Source organism: Podarcis filfolensis (assembly GCF_964270895.1).
Source record: "Podarcis filfolensis genome assembly, chromosome: 10".
Taxonomy (NCBI): domain Eukaryota; kingdom Metazoa; phylum Chordata; class Lepidosauria; order Squamata; family Lacertidae; genus Podarcis; species Podarcis filfolensis.
This window is the reverse complement of record NC_139612.1, coordinates 45200419-45221499: the sequence shown is the minus strand read 5'-3', so window position 1 is coordinate 45221499 and position 21081 is coordinate 45200419. Positions and strand designations below refer to the sequence as shown.

General features: G+C 41.8%; 1 protein-coding gene across 22 annotated transcripts in view; it reads left to right on the top strand.

The window, feature by feature from the left end:
- Positions 1–21081, top strand: part of TNRC6B (trinucleotide repeat containing adaptor 6B) — a 104887-nt gene that overhangs the window by 61122 nt on the left and 22684 nt on the right. For 8 of the 22 annotated variants that reach the window (XM_083573731.1, XM_083573733.1, XM_083573727.1 and 5 more), the window contains 9 exons: positions 766–921; positions 3873–4051; positions 6131–6205; positions 7317–7362; positions 10919–11067; positions 17088–17255; positions 18567–18692; positions 20159–20290; positions 20890–21003. In XM_083573731.1, coding sequence (XP_083429857.1) covers positions 766–921; positions 3873–4051; positions 6131–6205; positions 7317–7362; positions 10919–11067; positions 17088–17255; positions 18567–18692; positions 20159–20290; positions 20890–21003 — 1145 coding nt within the window. The remainder of the gene's footprint in view (positions 1–765; positions 922–3872; positions 4052–6130; positions 6206–7316; positions 7363–10918; positions 11068–17087; positions 17256–18566; positions 18693–20158; positions 20291–20889; positions 21004–21081) is intronic. The other 14 variants (XM_083573718.1, XM_083573721.1, XM_083573717.1 and 11 more) reach the window with 3 other exon arrangements.

The following is a 21081-nucleotide window of genomic DNA, read 5'->3' as shown; positions in this document are numbered from 1 at the left end:
GCTTACCTGTCAAAGTTGGAATTGGGGGAGATCAAGATTTGGCCTGCCAGGGCAAACATATTCCCTACCTCTGTTTTAAAGTAACAAATAGGATTAGTTAATGATTCACATTATCCAATTTTTCTTGAATTACTTTGCTTTCCCTAGAAGTGACAATGTAATTCAGCAGCATTATGTAAAAAGCCATTTTTTTGTTGAATGTTCAACTGCAGTTAGGTGCAGCAAAGCACCCAGGCCCCCTTCTGTGTTGAGAAGGGTGATGTGCATCACAAAATCAAAGGGAGTGCTATCCTTCCTTGCCAGTCACCTCCCCTCACCCAGTTTCTCTTACTTTCAACTATTGCAGACCCTTGGTTTTTCTAGCAAACTGCAGATGTCTGCATATACAGTTTGTTACATTGCAATGTAACGTGATTTTCCTCTTATATTACCATTTTTCTGACCTCATTCAGGTATATTTTTAAAACATTTGCTTAAAGTCTTTGCCTTAGCATATAGAACATCTGATTACTGACAGAGCTTGTTTTGCGGATAGGGTCAGACTCTCATTTTAGTACAATAATATTACATCATCACACTGTTTGTGTGTTTTTCTTTTACACTAAGAACCATGTGGTGTAAGAGTCAGAACAAACACTATAGTATGACAGAATGGGGTCGGCAGTATAGAAATATGTAGATTTTTCTCAGTTGATGCTGTGCTAAATGTCAGAAAGCAACTTCAATTCATTAAAAGTGCATAATGAAAACTCTTTCTATATGAAGTCTGGAACAAAAGCACACCTCCTGCTCCAGATAATGGTACAGCTGCTTGGGGTGAACCAAATGAAACCAGCCCTGGATGGGGTGAAGCTGATGATACAGGGGCTTCTACAGGTTGGGGAAATGGACCCTCCACTGCACCAAATGCCATAAAACCTAGTGAGTACTTGCCAGTTGCCATTTCTGTAACAATTTTATGTACTTTTAGATAAAAAAAACAAATAGGTTTCTGAATGAGTGTATGGTGCTGCGCCCATGTCTGGTGTTTATTTTCAGCCCTAGCATGGTAATAGAGGAAATTTTTACACACCTGATTGGATTAGTACTATATCTTGGGCAAAGATGGCATGGTAGGCAAGGAAGCAATGGAGGACCCCCCCCCTTGTCAATCTAACACAAGGTAATTAGTCACTAATTGAAGCTCCCTGGTCCCTTGTAAGGTAGATAACAGAGGCAAGGTAAAATGTCAGTATTCATCAGAGTAGACTAGGCTGTTTGCGTCATTAAATGGTCAAGAAGCATGTAGTGCAGGGGTGGGAATCTCTGGACCTCCAGATGTCAGTTAGACTCCCATCAGCCCCAGCCTCATGATGACTAACAGTCAGTGATGATGGGAGTTGTAGTCTAGCAGTATCTGGGGGATCACAGATTCCCCATCTCTGATGTAGGCACTATATTCTTCTGCTGTGAATCTTATGTGTGTTTGATGATAATTACCATTCCGATAAAACAAAGTCTAATATACCTACTCCATGTTAATGCTTTTATCTGCCTGGTCAGATTATTGAAAATGGCACAATAATAATTCTGTTGGAGGGTTATGTGGTTAGGAATTGGAAAATGGCAGTAATCCAGGTGTATCTCTAAACCAAAGCAACTACTTCAGATTACCGTATTGGCCTGAATATAAGCCTCACTTTTCCCCCAAATTCCAACCATGAAAAGTTAAAGTGTGGCTTATATTCGCAACCTTACGGTATGCAGCCAGGAGCATGGGGAACACAGCGTGGCTCCCCCCCCCCCAAAGTATGCAACCAGGAGTAGTGAGGAATGGAGCAGCTTATATTTGGGTATTCTTCCCCCCCCCCCCCCCATTATAAAGGTGCGGCTTATTTTGGGTGCGGCTTATATTTGGGCCAATACAGTAGTTCTTAATATAGGTGGCTGCACTCCTACTAATTTATAGTGTACAGGTATAAAATTATTTACTATGTTAGAATTACTGGGTTGAATTCAATGTAGCACTAAGGAGACCGTTCCATCAGCACAATTATTTTTGCCTGCCTGAAGGAACTATCTCCCCTCCATACTCAGTGTTCTGGGGATTCGCCCAACCCTCCAGAGGCGGAATTGAAGGAGGCATGGGGAAGGAGATGGGGTGGGAAGGCCCTTTGCACTAGCAAGAGTCCTTGTGCTGGCTTCTGCTAGCATGGTGGGGTAGTTGAAACCTATCATTCTAATGCACTTTGTCAGTGACCTTAGTGTACCAGCATTAGGGGAGGGGTAAAAGATATTCAGATTATTTCATTAGCAAACCAATTGCAGAAAACGCATTCGGTTTAGAGTTGATACATTTACTTAGCAGGAGGAGTGTCTGCACGTTTTTTACTAGCTTAGATAAACGTTCTATCTGGACAGTGGTAGGTCAGATTGGAACATGATTGATCTTCTTCCTTCAGTTCTAAAACTCCATGCTCTTCAGCAACTAAAACTACAATCTTAACCCCAGGTAGAAACCCCTCTTGAATTAAATGGGATTTTTAGGCAGCTAGAATTGCCTCCTAAATATGCTTTTCTACAAAATAGATAAACAGGAAGTCATATTGGTTGATAGAACAAAGTTTTCAACAAAATACAGATCTCGCTAAAACAGAGTCTAAAGGCTATATTGTTAAATGTGAGGAAGTGAGGGGAGCATGACAACTACCCCTTTATGGTTTCTACCCCTTGGTGGTCAGAAGTTACAAATTTTATTTTGTGCATATATATAGGTGAGTTTTTCCAACTCTAGGAAGCTGAACTTTTAGGGTTATGTATCAGCTTAGTGTTGTATTTCAAATTTGCTATTGAAGGGCATCTTACAGGATTTTGAAGCCTCATTAGTGCATTAATTGGAACACAAAAGTTTAAGCTTTAAGACAAGTGTGGTATAAAAGAAATCTCTAGTGGATGAAATTATTAATACAGTAATACTATTGGGGGCTTTTAAAAGTTACAGTGCCAGTATCATACCTCTGTACTTGCATGACATTAAGCAGAATTAGACTGCAAATTAGCCATTACCTTGATATCTAGTCACTAGTAGTAAGGGCAGTTTTCTAGTGCAGATGCAGGCAACATGGTGCTGTTCAGATATTGTTGGACTTCCAAGCAGTCTCTGGAGGGAACCATGTTGTTCACCCCTGTTCTAGGGTTTCTTTGTGGCTACTTGCCAGCTTCTGACCATTCTCCTTTCATGTAGTATTACATTTCTGTAGAAAAGAGGTTCTCCTTGATAATTCAGCTAAAGGAATATTTTACTTGGAAAAAAACAACACAGTTTTTATAACTGCTGCTGTAGAATATGAAACTGAAAACTATTTCTGTTCATTAACACCCAGACCTATGTCTTGTGATATTTGGTGTCTTTTTGTTCGTCTCCTTTATTCCAAATCAGAAACATTAAGGCTATTATCCTATGCACACATCTTTGAACTAACTCGAATTGAAATCAAGGAGACTTAACTTCTCAGCAAATACTGAGTTGGGGGGTTATAACTTTGCTGTCTCCATTGTGGCTCCCATGGGCTCACTAAGGCAGCCAGCCCTTCACAATCTTTTGATTTTTTTGCCTTTTTTGAGGGCATTGCCTGTATGTTCATGTTTTGTTTTGTGGTGTGTAGGTGTTCTTCCTATTTGGGGAGTAAGGTTCTGACCATTGTCATTTCTTCTTCTATAACATAGGCATTTTTTTGTGTCAACGGCAGTTTCTTAAACTTGCAAATGTGCCCCAGGGCCATAAAGGTTGAGGTTCTCTGCTGTAACCCCTTGATTTTGCCATGTGGTATAATAAAGTCAAGCAAGTTAATAATTGTGATTAGCTTTTGACAATGTTTTCCTCCCCATCGAAGGTTCCAAACCACCTCAAGATGGTTGGGGGGATAATGATGGGCCAGTATCAGGAACAAGGCATTCCAGCTGGGAAGAAGAGGAGGAAGGAGGAGTCTGGAACACAGCAGGCTCTCAGGGAAGCAGTTCCTCCCATAATTCAACAAGCTGGGGACAAGGAGGAAAGAAACCACAGATTAAGGTGAGAAAATGCTTATATGGTGCAATATTTCTTAGATACATGAAACATCAAACCTTTTAGGGTAACTGCTAGCAATAAATAATCTTAATTATGCACACCTGTTGGTATTGAATGATGGCACGTGTAATGACTGCTTAACTTAAGAATAGCCCTGCTGAATCAAGTCATTTGGTTCAATATCGTGTTCTCACAGTGGCTAAGCAGATGCTCGTGGGAAGCCCATAAGAAGGCTTTACTGCTGAATGCAGTTTTACTGGTTTTATTGTTGAATGCAACACATCATTGTTTGTATCTTTTGGGGTTTGCAAAAGTCTTCAGGCGTGGATACTTTTCAATCAGTGTGCACATTTTGGCAGAAAATGCCCTATGTTGTTTATTTCACTTGCTGACATCAGTCATGCAGCCATTTTTTATTTTTTATTACCAAGGAAGGTGAAATATGTCTGGAGTAAGATGGGGAGCAAAGTGCGTTGACATCCTTAATGGGTTGCCCAACTAAAAACTGGTTTCGGTGCAGTACAGCCTTCTCTAGTCTAATACCTTTAGATGTTTGGAACTGCACCTCCCATCAGTGTCAACCACAAAGCCAGTGGTAAGGGGAATAGAGGTTGCAGTCCAAAGGATCTGGATGGCATGTTGGGGAAGGCTGGTGTAGTATTAATTACATGCATCACCTGGGAACATTTGTTTCTTCAGCTGTAAGTAACTGAAAGCTTAAAATCAGAGATAATTTCAGTGGCAAAAACACTTTTAGCACTTTTTAGCAAAAGCATAAAACAATGGACGTATCAAGGACAAAAACTAGCCCAATTCTCCCCTGCATGTCTTAGTTCACTTTCAGAAGGTATGAGAAATAGACACCTACAAAGCTGAAAGAGCTACCTAACAACTTTGTAAAGTAAGAAAATAATGAAATTGTAGCTTTTTAAAGACGATAAGCTGAATTTATTTTGAGTTTCTTCAAATGTGATGAATTTCCTACGTTAGAAAACGTGTGGAAATTGGTGTAGGTAACTGTCCCTTTTTTGCCTAAAGATTGGAGATTGAAGTTGTTTCACTACACACAAGTTATACCCCAGGGCATGATCTGAGAGCACATTTTGCAGCCACCTTGCTGAAACTTAAGCAGCTCTGTGTCTGGTCAGCTACTGAACCCCTTGTATACTGTATTCAGTTCCATGATGGTAGAAAGGCAGGATAAGTGTACTAAATAAATAAATATCTACATTAGAAATGTTATGTTGTTAGACTGATATGTTCGTCTTTGAATATGAGGGGTTGGATCCAATGCTGCAGTTCTACTTACGCAACAGACTTCTGTGTGCACAATTGTGCTTCTTTTTCCTCTCCTGTCCCTTCAGCCCCTCATATGACCTCAAAATCAGCTCTGTAGGCTTGGGGGACCCTCAGTAGATTTTGATGACGTTGAAGAGAGAAAGCAGAAGTCCTGTTGTATGAGTGGAGCTGTGCTTGCACAGCACTGGATGCAACCCTAAGTGTACTGTTCAGCTGATAGATGGTTTATGGGCCTGGCTAGTGTGATACTCTTTTTAACTAACATGTTTCAGTGCTAAAGTTAAAGGAATCATGCCAACCAGTAAATGCAGGGATTGTTGTCTTTTTGTTTCCTTCCTTGGGGTTTTAAATTGTTCTAATCCTTTAAGTTTGTATTTCATGGAGTTATTTCTTAGTGAATTACTTCAAATAATGGGTTCTGATATTTCTTTGGCTCTACTGACATTATGCTAACAGAATAAACCTGTTAAAGAGATTGAAGAGCTTGCAGCAATTTATCATCTGCTCCATTTCCTAAATTCTGTATACCTTAAGTTTCCAAGGAATAATAGTAACAGTATTTGGTAAATCTGCTTAGTATTTTAATAAACCTTCCTAACCAGCCCCCACTGTAAGGTAGGCCCTTTCACTAAAGAAGAGAGAACCAAGGCTTGAGCAGCATGTCTAAAGCTTACTGGGTTTATTTATGACATTTGATACTTGAAACAGGGAATTGCTTTTTTAAGCTTTCATTCTTAGTCACTGCATGGTGAAATAAACTGATAAATTGTTTCTTTGCTTTAGTGTTCGTTAAAAGGAGGAAGCAGTGATTCGTGGATGAATTCTTTATCTGATCAGATGTCAAATATGGGATTACTAGTAAGGCTTTTAAAATGTCATAATTATGTTTTATATAAACTGTTTACTGACCCGTATTTAACAGACTACAAACAGCTATCTGTCCTAGGCACCTCCATGAATAAGTATTGTCTACAGGTGACCAAGCTGGGAAGCTTTTGCCTTCTGGATGAGATACAGGGTGGAATTCAATAAAAGACTAAGGAGATAGTTCTGTTGGGCAAGCAGAAATGCTTGCACTGATGGAGCAATATCTTTTCTCCACCTATGGGCTTCTCCGGGACATTGCCCTACCCTCCAGAAAGGATTTGTGGGAACCTTTGCACTGGCTTCTGCTAGTGAAATCGGATAGTTAAATTTGGCCCGAGATCCTCAATTATTTATTTAGTTATTTATATAGTGTTTTATAGGTGCAATCCAGTTGAAAGCAGTGTGTAATATAAATTTAGATCAAACACAGAGTGTATTATGTATACATTCTAAGCTACTGTAAGTGAGGAGAACACAGACAAGTTTCTGTGCTGGACTTTATGGGGGGGCGGAGTTGGAGAACACACTGCTTGGCATATGGCGTATTTTTTTTAATAGCCAATTAGGAGGGAAGCTATTGTAGTGCTGTGATAATGCTTATGTTACTCCTGAGAGTCACCCAGGGTTTGGTAGCAAATACCATGTCAATCCAAACTCCAGCTCACTGGGTTAAATAGTTGCACCTTTCCAGAGTTACGGGAACATCCTGTCCCATACTGCCAACACAAGGATTACTTGGCAGCACATTTTAAGACTAGATGCATCTTGAGGATGAAGTAACATTCTGGCTGCTGTTCTCAGAATATAATCCCTTGACCACAGAAATGTCAGGATAGAGAGGTTTGTGTCCAGAGCAGCTGTCCAGCTATTTTTCTCTCTGTTTCTCTGTGCTATTGGTTCATACATTTCTGGCTGTATTTTTGGACACACATCACCACCAGCAATTAGAAAAGGCTATGCTCAAGGTTAGTTCAGTATGCTATTTTTAAGCCTGCCAATTCACCTCTTTAATTTATAAAATGCATGCCCCCCCCCCAAAAAATACTGGATTTTATATTGAACAGCATAATACTTTCTAGTGTTTTTTCTCTTTCTTTTCCAGAATCAAACTGAAGACACTCCAGGCAGTAAAATGGACTTATCAGTAGGTGTGTACCTAATATGGCAATAAGAAAAACTGATTTGGTTCATGAGGCTGAAGTGCTTGGCTTTGAAAACAGTATAATAAAGCAGTATGTGGCCTTTTGCAAAATGATTTTAGAACAGCTTAAGGACCTTTTATATAATTTGGTGTGTAGCTGATGACAATGAAAGAATGAAAGTTTGAGCTAGGATAATGGGAAGGGACTAAGTCTGGTTACTGAGTGCATTAATAAACAGACCGTCCTTGCACAAAGTCCGTTTGTGATAACTGGGTTTCATTCTGTTGAATAGTACATAATGATTCATGGACTTCTAGAGAAAATGTCAAAGACCTACTGTGGAGAAAGAAAAACTGATTTGCTTAGTGGTAGTATGAAGGGAGGTTTTTGTGTGTGTGTTTTTACAGTATTTATAGCCCACTCTTCATTGAATGTTTTCATTCCCAGAGCGGGGAGCAAATGAAAATAAACAGAAAAACAATATAAACAGTCCTCAAATGGCTGCGCTCGTTTCTCTCTGGTCGGGGACAGAGGGTGGCGCTTGGGGGGGAATTGTCATCGCGCCACTCCTTGGTGTGTGGAGTGCCTCAGGGTGCGATTCTCTCCCCGATGCTTTTTAACATCTTTATGCACCCCCTCGCCCAGCTTGTTCGGAGTTTTGGGCTGGGTTGCCATCAGTATGCCGATGACACCCAACTCTATCTGTTGATGGATGGCCATCCTGACTCGGCCCCAGACACACTGACCAGATGTCTGGAAGCTGTGGCTGGATGGTTACGTGGGAGCCGGTTGAAGTTAAATCCTTTGAAGACAGAGGTCCTCTGGCTGGGACGGGACGATATGGGATTGAGGGGGCAACTCCCATCTCTTGCGGGGGTGCAATTAGTGCCAGCACCGTCCGTTAAGAGTTTGGGTGTAATCTTCGATACCTCCCTCTCTATGGAGGCGCAGATTACAGCTATAACAAAGGCGGCATTTTTTCATCTCCGCCAAGCTAAGCAGTTGGCCCCTTATCTCTCTCGCCCTGACCTAGCCACTGTGATCCATGCGACGGTCACCTCCAGACTGGATTATTGTAACTCGCTCTACGTGGGGCTGCCCTTGAGACTGACCCAGAAACTCCAGCGGGTGCAGAATGCCGCGGCGAGACTCCTTATGGGGTCTTCGCTGCGAGACCACATTCATCTGGTACTATACCAGCTGCACTGGCTCCCGGTGGAGTACAGGATCAGGTTTAAGGTGCTGGTTTTAACCTTTAAAGCCCTATACGGCCTAGGACCCTCGTACTAGAGCCAGGGCCTCAACTAGAGCCAGGGCCTTCTCGGCTGCGGCTCCAATCTGGTGGAACGCTCTATCACAAGAGACTAGGGCCCTGCGGGACTTGACATCTTTCCGCAGGGCCTGCAAGACAGAGTTGTTCCACCAGGCCTTTGGTCAGGGCGCAGCCTGACTCCCTCCTCTGGCAACCCGCACAGAATTTTGTTTAATGGTTGCCATCAACTTGATTTTAATTAATTTTTATAATGAAATATTTTAGTATGTTGGATTATTTGATTGTTTGATTATTTGATTGTTGTTAGCCGCCCTGAGCCCGGCTTCGGCTGGGGAGGGCGGGATATAAATAAAATTTATTATTATTATTATTATTATTAATTTGTATATAAATGAGACCCATAAACAAATAAAAAAATTATCTCAAGGTAAACAAGCAAAATTACAACAACATAAATTAATATTTCCCATTTAACAAATACAAGCCTCACAGTCAGCTGGGCTGTAAGGCAGTGATGTGCAGTTGGGTTTGCTGGCCTCTCCCATCTACCTTCTCTATACTAGCTAGCACAGACGGTATTCAGGGTCCTCCAGGGTCTTGGGAAGAGGGTCTGTGGCCTGAAAGGCAGTCAGTAAACCACAGCTGATGTTTCTCTCCTGCTCAGTACTGGGGAAACTTGCAGGCCTCAAGATCAGCAGGACTGCCAGGTAGTGATGCTTTTAGGATGTTGCTTGTCTGAGTGGGTGGAATCATAGTTTTTTTTTCTGTCAACAGCTTAACTAAATGAAGCTTCCCCGTCTTAGAGAAGATTGTCATGACGGAGCCCTGTAAAATTATAACCACTTGAAGGAGAAACAGACTGATAACTTACCTAAATTGTCAGAACTCATTCTAGAAAGTAGTTATAGAGGGCTTATGCTTAGCCCCATGCAGGCATGGGGTCCTGCAAAGTTCCATCTTGCCCCTCATGTGCTTTAATGTCTATTTGTAGCCACTGGGGGACGTATTCAGAAAATGATGTTTCCCAGCATGATTGCAATGTCAGCAGTATGCTGATGATATCCAGCTCTGTTTCTCATTTTCATTTCAAGTCAGGTGAGGCTATGTGCTAGACCAGGTTCTAGAGGCAGCAATAGGGGAAAATAAAAGAAGGCTGAATCCTGACAAGATAGAAGCCCCGGTTCTTGGGTCTGGGAATTGGGTAGGTGAACGCACCCACAAACAGCAGGTGCAAAGTTAGGGGGTGGGTGTGTCAGGATTCAGCCTTCTTTTATTTGCCCCCATTGCTGCCTCTAGACACTGGTGTAGCACATTTTGTGCCCCTCAAGTCCTTGGGCCTCCAGTGTGCGAGTGCCTTTTTTTACTCTTGCTGGTTTGCCAGCTATGTCTGTTTCTGGACAGATATCCTGCCAGGGTTACCCACCCCCTAGTAATATTCCATTTAGATTCTAATACGCTGTACATGGGCACACCTTTGAAGATGGTCTGGAAGTGACAGTAATGCAGAATACATTCTGTCAGAATGTTAGCTCATATCACATAAACTCTGATTCTGAAAGACCTGCATTGGCTGCCTGTATGCTTCCAGATGGAATTTAAGGTACCATTATTCACCTACAAAGCCCTAAATTGAGACCCAAATATCTGAAATGCCGTATTTACTCGTGTCTGATATGCCACTGAATCTAATTTGCACCTCAATTTTCAAAACCTTGAAACCAAAAAAAAAAAAAAAAGGATTTTCTGGCAAATGTAAATGTCCCATCAAATCTAATGTGCACCTTAATTTTTGCAACGTAATTTGGCCAAAAAAGTGAGCATTAGATTCGAGTAAATACAGTAATCATTGTCCCTTTATCTAGGAACTAGGCCCTCCCTGCACATCCCACCATCAGGACAAGTATATTCTGAGGTCCTCCGCCCCCCCCCCCCCCCCGGGTTATGGAATGCCATTGCCTTGGAAGTATAACTGGCACCAATATGTCTGGTGTTTCAGCAGCAGGTAAAGGCCTACTTGTTTGCCTGAGTCTTTGCAAAGACATAATGTGTTCTTACCTGCTCCTTTGATTTTATAGGAATTATTATAGCTGAACATTAGATCATATGATGAAGGGTAGGCTAAAAAATTTATTTAATACATTTATAATAAGGCCGCTAAGGAATTTTTGTAGTTATTGTAGTATATGAGTATAAGTGGAAAATACTTCATTTAGTAATTTATGAAGTGTTGCCGCAAACCTATAACAGCCACTCATATGAATGCTTCCACTTCCCACTTTTTCCTTTCAGGTGGTCTCCAAGATAAGAAATTTGATGTGGATAAACGAGGGATGAATCTCGGGGATTTTAATGACATTATGAGAAAAAGTCGGCCAGGTTTTCGTCCTCCTAATTCCAAAGACATGGGAGCCCCAGATAGTGGGCCTTACTTTGAAAAGGTAAGACACATTTTGCTTGTAAACATCTGCAGTTTATTCCAGATGTAATTTTAACATCCCATCAGATTTCAGCATTGCAACTTAAAGACATTGTTTTATTATGAGACTTTGAGGAGAGAAAAAATGCTTGTTTGGGGCAAATGAGAAGAAATGGGGTGAACTGAACACATGGGTGATCTTTGGAGTAATTATTACTGTTCTGGAAAAACACTTCAGGAGAGTCCTCAATCATGTGTTTGTATGAAAAAAACATACTGTATTTTTCGTCCCATAGGACGCACCTAGTTTTTTTGGGGGGGGGGAAGAAAGGGAAAAAATTGTCCTTTATTTCCCCCCCAAAACCAGGTTGGGGAAACCAAACCAGGTCGGGGAACAGTGGTATGGCGGCACTCCGCCTCCCCGCTGTCCCCTGAGCTTATGGGGCTGGCGCTGTGGAGAAGCGTGCTTCTCCCCAGCGCCAGCCTCCAAACCAGGTCGGGGAACAGCGGTATGGCAGCGCTGCGCCTCCCCGCTGTCCCCAGAGCTTGTGGGGCTGGCTGATGTCTGCCTGGTGCGCGGGGCGGTCTGCTTCAGGGCACCCCGCGTGCCGGGCGGCAGGCTGCTATCCGCAGCGTAGGGAGCCCTGTGGGAACTCCCGCAGGGCTCCCCACGCTGCGGATGTCTGCCTGGCGCGAGGGGTGCTCTGCTTCAGGGAGTCCCGCCCGCCGGGCGGCAGGCTGCTATCTGCAGCGTGGGGAGCCCTGTGGGAACTCCCGCATGGCTCCCCAGGCTTGCTGATAGCTTCCTGAAGCCTGGGGAGCGAGAGGGGTCGGTGCGCACTGACCCCTCTCGCTCTCCAAGCTTCAGCAAAAGCCTGTATTCACCCCATAGGACGCACACAGATTTCCCCTTCATTTTTGGAGAGGAAAAAGTGCGTCTTATAGGGCGAAAAATACGGTAACATTTTATTCTGAATGTATTGTACATTTCCAACATTTGCCCCTAAAAGTTACTGGATGGTTTTGCTAAGACTTGAGTGCCAAATTAAAAAGTACAACAATGATGAGACAATACTTTTAATACATGCAACAGCCCTTTCCTCAAAAAATAGTTGGTTCCCAAAGGCCTGTTGAAATAGAACTGTCTTCACCTGCCAGCAGAAGGACAGCAAGGGGGAAGTCAGCCTCACTTCTCTAGGAAGGGAGCTCAGGAGTCTGGGATAAGCGACTGAGAAGGCCCTTTCCTTCATTTCCACAAAGCATGCTTGTGAGGGTGACATGGGGCTGAAATCTTAATGGCGAGCCCCATCAGGTTCATATGAGGGAATATGGTCTTTCAGATAGCCTGAACCTAAGCTGCCAAACACTGAGTCAACCTCTTCACCCTGCTATCCACTATGATCCTAAGGTCTCATTCCTAGTCAGTCATTCACAGTTCAGACCCCAAGGGTGTGTATGTGAAATTAAGGTTTTCACCCAACATGCATCACTTTATACTTGTTAACACAGAATTGCATTTGCTTTTTTACAGTCCGTTCACTCAGCTCGTAGAGGTCCTTTTGGTCTTTTTAATGACCCTGAACAATTTAGTATCTTCTGCCATGGATTACCCCTAACTCTAGATCATTTATGAACAGGGCAAAAAGCACAGGTCCCAATACTGATCCACTTCCTGCATTTCTTAATTTGAAGAACTGTCCATTTATTCCCATTCTGCTTCCTGCTACTTAAACAATTCCTGATCCAAAAGAGGGACCTCTCTTATTCCATGACTGCTAAGCTTACTCAGGAGTCTTAGATGATGTACCTTTTCGGGGGTAAATTGAAAGTCCAAGTGCACGGTCAGCTGGATCACCTCTGTCTATATGTTTGTTGACACGCTCAAAGAATTCTAATAGTTTTGTGAGAAAGGACTTGGCGTTCCAGAAACTATGCTTATTCAACTTCAGCGAGACTTATTATTCCATATTCTTGATTATTTTATGTTTAACAATTCTTTCCACCAGTTTTTTCTGGGACATAGTTAAGATAACTGGCCTGTAATTTCCAGGATTGGTGTTAAATTAGTTACTTTCCAGTCCTCTGGTATGAAAACTTATCTGAGGAATAAGTTACATTTTTTTGTTAGAAGATCTGCAATTTCCCATTTGAGTTATTTGAGAACTCTCAGGTGGATGCCATGTGGACCCAGTGATTTGTCAGTTTTTATTTTGTCTATTAGGCTTACAATTTCATCTCTCATCACCACTGTCTGCCTAAGTTCCTCAGACTTTCCTCCTGCAAAAGTTAGTTGCAGCACTGGACTCTGTCCTATATCTTCCATTGTGAAGACAGATGCAAATAATTAATTTAACTTTGCCACAATATTCTCATCCTCCTTTTGCACACATTTGACTCTCTTGTCATCCAAGGGTCCAACCATCTCTTTACATGATCTCCTGCTACTAATGTATTTAAAGAACTTATTGTTGTTTGTCTTTGTACTTTTAACATAGTGCTCCTCAAATTCTTTTTTACCATCCCTTTATTGTCTGTTTGCCAAAGTTTGTGTTCCTTTTTGTTCTCTACTTTTGGGTAAGACCTCCATTTTTTGAAGGCAGTCTTATCTTCAATAGTTCATGTTATGAGGAAGCAGATTCCACAGGACACATAAATCAGTAATCTGAAGATGATGGAGACAGCAGGTCAGGTAGAGTTCCAACCTGTGATCAAGATCTAAGAGCATAAACATTGGGAAGTAAAAGGCACTACAAGGCAGGCATTAAGCATACATGTAGATCAACAATAACAGCAATAAGATGCAGAGTTGTCAGGATCCTGCTCAAGTCACTGAGAGCTGATTACTTGTTCTCATGGAGTCTCAGTTTTAACCAAGCCCTCACATATATATCCTGGCCCTGATTACCCCTTCCATGCGCTACCTACTTGGCAGAGGACTGGAGAGCCTTATAGAGGCAGCCCTTGAGCCAAGCACCCCATCACCCCTCCATATGCTCCCATCAGATGTTCTGCTTGTGTTGGTCTGAAAGGCTGGTTTTCAAACAGTGCGCCGTGGCACCCTGGGATGCCTCAAATGATGGTCAGGGGTGCCGCGGGCAACACAGGCTTCTGTCCCTCTTTCCTCCCTTCCTTCCCTCCCTCCCTCCCTCCCTCCCTCTGAAGCCCTCTTGCATCTCTGCCTCCCACACAGCTGTTTGTTGCAGCAGCCCTGGCTACAAGCATCCCAGGCAAATAGTGCCTCTGGGTTGGCCAGGGGGTGCTGGTTACCAGGAGCTGAAGTGCCTCACAGACCAGGGGTGGCTGCGGCTACCTGGAGGATTCCCAAGAAGAATGGAGAGGAGAGGAAGCTAAGAGAACACTCCACAAAGGAGGGTGTTTGAAAAAGGGTGAGAGGCTGCCAGCTCTTCAGGCAAGGGGTGACATAACTGCGTTCCTGAGCCCTATAGGGGTGCCGCAGAAAGAATGTAGTTGGTCAAGGGAGCTGTGGACTCAAAAAGGTTGAAAACCTCTGGACTAAGGAGAATGAGTCAGGCCCTGGTTCCTCTGGGGACTGCAGCTTGGGGCTGCTCTTTCCATTTCCAGCTCAAGGACCTTGTGTTCCAGAGTTTCCTGGCTGTCAGATTCAGGCTTGCCATTGAGATTTCAGCTCATTTCCTGTGCCACTAGTTTAATCAACCTAGCTGGTACCTTTTATCTCTGGCAGAATTCTGCCTGCTGTTCCAGGTCTAGGCCATGACCTCAACTATGGTTCCTTTGTCTGTTTTTACCCTGTTGGAATTCACAATGCAGTATACGCCTATTTCCTGGGACCCTGAACTTACTGAATTAGAGGAGAATCAACTTACATATTCTCAAAGAAGTTCTATCCAAATTTCAGCTTCATTTTGGTGGCAGATTTGAGGATCAGACACTCATTGCTACAGCCATACCCTCAGTGCACAGTGGGTTAGAAAAAACACAGTATGGATTTATTTGGAACCTGGACTGCTGGTCAATATATTTCCCTAAAGATTCATTAGAATCATAGAATCGTAGAGTTGGAAGGGACCACAAGGGTCATCTAATCCAGCCTCCTGCAATGCAGGAATATTTTGCCCAACTTGGGGCTGAACCCATGACCCTATAAGAGTCTCACACTCTACAAACTGAGCCATCTCATACTGGGACAGAGTTAAACTTTTAAAAAGTCCTGCTTCCAATTCCTCTGAATTAAGACATGTGTCATTTGGAATCAAGAAACATACTTCTAGTCAACACAAGTAAGAAACTTCAGAGCCATCAAATTATTTCAGAACTTGGTTATTTTTGTAACCATTTGCAATGGACCCCCTCCACCCAAGGTATCTGCTCTGCTTTTTAATGCCAGAAGATGTATCTCATTTACTTAACACTTAATCACTTAATCACTGGGTAATTTCTTAATACTACAAGAAATAATCAACCCAGCATTGTAATACACTTTTTACCAGTGCCAGATCCTCAAGTTGAGATGGTACCTAGTGTTGTTCTTTTCTGGCTTCTGGTAGGTTTGGTCCTGACATAACAAAACCATAATGTCCTCTGTTTAATTACTTAAAAGAAGAGAAGATCTCAGACCTCTGTTTCTTTGACATCACCTAAAGCTAGGAATTTACCCACAGAAAGAAGGTACCTGATCCATTTCCTTTTGATAGGATTCCAACCAAAATTGCAGTTTGCATAGAATCAAGTGTATCAGGTTATTAATGCTGAAGGACCCTTCAAAATTCTATACCTATACAATCTTACACAAAATAAATTTGCTCAGAGTCATCCCTAAAGTCTTCTAGTGTGAGCAGACAAGAATTTCAGTGTTCAAGTATTGCATCAGGTATACAACTTTAAAAACTTGGAGCACCCTTGTAGACTACTTTTCTTGGTTTTTGTCTGCTGTTTGGCCTGGTCTCTGGCTGTTGAAATAGTGGGGGGGGGGGTTCTGTACCTAGCCGTGCTTGTAAAGAACACAGCCAAATTCAAAAGCCCTGTTTGTCACCACTAAGTTTCTGTATTATTTGTTTTTTGGAGAATGACAAAGCCAATGGCTATTATAGAGGTAGCTGAAGCAGAATATCTCAGAAATATAATTTCTAGAAATGAGGAGCATTCAGGGAGCCCCAGAGTTAGGTCTCAAAGAGGGGACTTTGATGGCTATTTCATATTTTTGCATTTACATAAATAGCACTTCCATGAAACAGAAGCTAAGTTAGCCCTAAGCTGTCTTAAATATGGCTTGATTCTCACATAGGCAGTAGGGAATTGTATTGTCCAGAGTAGCCAGTGTCAACCTCAAGCTGAAAACAACAGCACTTCACCAAAACTGCCTCCATCTTCCTGGGCTATCAGTCTTTCTCTTCTGATCAGGGAGTGAGTAATTTCAGCATTCTACACTGACCTTGCTGGCTGACACTGTGCACCAGAGACAGATAAGGACGTTAACCTGAGAAAATGAATCAGTCAGTGTTTATTTTTTGTGTTTGGTTCTAAAGAGCTTTTGGTAACAAAATACTCCATGCAAGGATGTTCATTCTCTTGCTTTGTAAGAAAGATGAACATACTAGTGTCAGTTGAGTAATGCTTATAATAATGTACTGGATGGAAGATCTTTAAATTGCCCAAGAACCGAGATATTACTCTGATGAGATTTCTTTATTCTTCACCTGCCTGAATTCTTCTGCTTGCCTCATCTGCTCTAGGCGTTACTCAGTTGTAGATCTCCTGAAAAGAAATAAAATTTTGTCAGCAAATAGAAATATTGCATCTCTTTTATTGAAGATTATCACTTCCACAAGCAGGGCAGCATTAGCTATGGGTAAAGGTTTTTAAGTATTGAATTGATTGTTCTGACTTGTCTCCTTTTAGTCCATATTTCCAAAGTAAGTAGTGTACTTCGTTGGAACATATCCTTTTAATGGTTAAAATCATACTAATTTTGCATAATCTTGGTCATTCATGGTCACTCTCTCTCTTCTTGCATTCTGTTGCTTCACTAACCAACTCCTGCTGATTGGCTACTTATTTCTTCAGCTGACTTTGCCTTTCTCCAATCAAGATGGGTGCCTTGGGGATGAGGCTCCCTGCTCTCCCTTCTCCCCTTCTCCCAACTACAAGCTTTCTCCCTCTGGTTCCACACTACCCGTCTGCCTTGGGGCAATCGGCTCAGGGCTCAACCCCCAAAACTTCGCTGCTAGACAAGTAAGGAGGTCACATTCTTGGTTATATTACTTCTTGGCTGCATCCTATAGTTAATCCTTGTCAGCTTGGTTTTTGCACCCGTTTTTTAAATGTTTTTTTTTCATGGAAAATGTAGTAAGATAAATCTCAAATTCAGGAACCCACCAGTCTTTATTGCTTCCTTCCAGACATTCAATATGTTGCTTATGTCTGTTACTTTGATCCCTTACTAATACCTCACAACAGTCTGTGAGTTTACTTTCTCAAAGAAAGTAATTAAAAGTCGGGGAATAAACATTTTGGAACCCAGTGCAAGAATAAACACTTTCCCCCTTGTTCTAAAAAACAAATTTGGCACTAAAACTTCATACTACATTTATGCAGTAGTTACTCTGTTTAAATTTGTATGTGTGTTTGCTCTTAACTTATCCTAGAGCAGTTTTGAAACCGAAGAAGAGACTAACAATTCTATCAGTTTGGAAATCTCTAGGAATAACAACACAAGCTATAACCACATCTACAAATGTTTTTCTAAGGTTAATATGTATCGTGAATGTATCCCTGCAAAGGGACTAGGTCACTTCTACTGGAATTTGTTTTCAAATTGAATATGCAAGAGACACCTGGCACAAAATGTTGCAGTGTGCTGTGTTCCCTGTTCTGAATTCCAGACACCAGTCCACCCCACCACCACCCCACGCCTGTTTTAGAGTCGATTCCCCACACCTCCAAGCAGTCTGCATTACACGGCCTCTGAGCATGCTCAGATCCCATTGGGCTGTTTTGGGGTTTCCCTTCCCCTGAGTCTGCTGATACCTCTCTTTTGTATATGATGGTGCTGTTTTGACTGTGTAAGCAGTGGCGCGTTCTCTCTTAGAATATTGGAATTGCTTTACTGTGTATGATTAAATGCAGTTTGAGGACTGCTTAAGACCTTTGAGTAACTTTCCATATTAAATAAAGAAGCAGCTAAAAACAATGAAGTCCATCATATTAGGTAGTTCTTAATATTTTCTTCTGCTATATGTAATAAGTAATAAATACTGCTATCTACAGTATTCAAACACAAATCCCTTTAAATATAAACATTGCTTATCTTTTCTCTGCACCTTCTTTTCTCCTCTTTAAAATGTGTATGGCATACAATCAAACCTCTTAGAAGGGAATGTGTTTGAAAAAAATGCCAGGCAAATGAATCGAGATGAAATAAGGATGACTATCATTGGCATGTTACAAATTCTCATAGTTATATTAACCCCAGGCTCCAGCTAACATATATAAACAACTATACTCACAACCTGATTTGACTTTCTTTCATTCATTCATTTTTAGGGTGGCAATCAAGGTCTGTTTGGAAACAGCACAGCACAATCGAGAGGAATGCACCCACCAGTGCAACCGCTAAACCCTTCACCTAATATCCGGGCACAAGTGCCTCCCCAGTTTCTTTCTCCCCAGGTAAACAATTTTTAAAAGTTTCTTTGTAGATGGTTTGTTATAGTCTCTTCTGTTGTTCCACATATGGAGTTGGATTTGAGGACATCTGGTGGAGGGAAGAGGCTTTAGTCCGTTTCCCAAAGCTACATATTTTGTATGGCTCATCAGGAGCTAAAGAGCAGGTACAGTGTCTTTTTGCAGTCTTCTTTCTAATAGCATAAGCTTTTTCTTCATCTGCATTCGTTGTTTTCTGCTGTTGACTTTTTGATGTTAGAAGTATTTGGTTTCAGTTTGAAACTTGTGACAAGGGAATCCAGATGTGCCATACAAGAGTGAAAGTGCCACCCACTTCCAGTTTGTTTTAATTGGTATTTATGAGAGTGCAGTGGGGGCATGAGATTGATGGGTGCTCTTTGATGAGAGGGAGAAGTCCTCGTAGAGGGGATGTGTGACTTTGAACCTAAGTAAGGGAGAGAGCCTAGTTGGGTGTGGATTGCTATCTTAGAAAGTTTTCTAATAGGTGGGTAGGTGAGCTTTGTTTAATTATGGCTTTACACAAACAAGCAGTGTGCTGGTGCATGCTTCTCAAAGGTCTCTGCTTAGCTCCTCTCCTGCTTCATGTTGAGAGCAACAAACTATGATTGGTAGCCAAGGTTTGGTTTTGGGGTACCACTTATAGTTCCCTTGAAGAAAACAAACCATGAGCCCAAGTCTGCATAACAACAAGCCAAAACATGCATTTTGTTATTTCTGATGCTGCTAATTCATGTTAAATCCATAGGTAAACATCAACTGTGTTTTAACATTATGTATACTGAACCAATGGTGCTCCCACTCCTTAGTTCATCCTAAAGTGTAAAAAGGATGTAGCTGAGGAGAAGAGGGGCTAGCAAGAACCTCACTCTGTCAGAGCTCTATATAATGTTGTTGCACATTCAGAAAAAGCTCATCTTCCTCAGAGGAACAAGTTGCTCCTTCCTCCTCCTCCTTTGTGCATTGCAGTCTCTCTTATTCTCTTCTCCTTGCACCCCATTTCAAATGGTGTGGGAGGGTGTGTACATATACATGCACACATTTCTGTATGATGTACTGTTAAAGCTACTCATCCACCAGGGCCCTGCCACAAACTGAAATAGAATATGTTAACTCCAGAATCATGTTCCATATTAAGCTCAAGCTCTTTTCTTTAAATGTACAAAATGTTTGTGCATTGTTCAAAATTTCAGCCAAACAAAAGCTAGCCAACTCAAGTAATTGATTCCTTTCTGTACTCACATATTGCTATATGTGTTTGTACCATATTCTTTTATGTTCACTTTTCCTTTGTTGCATTATTTGTTGATGTTCAATTTCATTATGATTAAGATCACACACTTTCTGTTTTCAACAGAGACATCTTGCTTTTGCATACAGACCTGCTACAAATGTCTTTGTTGTTCTGTCAGTTTCTGGTTTGACTTGTGTATGCTTTTGCACTTTTTATTAAGGTTTCTGCCTCCATGCTCAAGCAATTTCCTAACAGTGGTCTGAACCCAGGTCTTTTCAACATGAATCCCCAGCTTTCTCCTCAACAGATTGCTATGTTGAGCCAACTTCCGCAGATCCCCCAATTTCAGCTTGTAAGTAACTATCCTACTACAGTAGCTGACTGAATTTTGCATACTCCTGTGACTGTTTTTGCAGCTTTAATCTTTTTGGGAAAATGTTGTACTTCAGATCTGTGGAAATATATACTTAGTTGTTGAAAAGGCACAAATAAGTCATACGCAGTTGTGGGAAGGGGACACTTTCTAGCAATGACTTGTACTTACCTTTACAGTAAATCAAGCTTCATACTAGAAGTACTGGGCAGAGGCACACCATACATTTAAACCACATGACTTTCCCAAAGTATCCTGGGAACTGTCGTTTGTTAAGGGTGCTGGGGATCATAGCTCTGTGAGGGGAAAACTGCAGTTCCCAGGGCTCTTTTGGCAGGTGAGTCATGTGCATTAAATGTGCATTAGATGTCCTTTTAAGTGCTTGGTGTGGATCATCCCACTATTTCTAATTAGATGTAAAAGGGAAGGCTCATCCATAGTCTAAAACGTTCATGGTAAGTTTCTTTTATTATAAAAAAAACTTACAATGCTAGTCATATCTGCTGAACAGTGCTCATTTGCCAGCAGTTAATGCCTATAAATAAAGTCCTTCATTACCTCCTCTACTTGCCTTCCAGGCTTGTCAACTCATCCTCCAGCAACAGCAGCAGCAGCAACAACAACAACAGCAACAACTGTTACAGAGTCAAAGAAAGATTTCCCAAGTAGTACGACAACAGCAAGAACAGCAGGTACAATATTTAATCAGCAATGTATGCGTGAGGTGTACAATAAAACCTAGCAATATACCAAGAAGATGTTATTGAAGC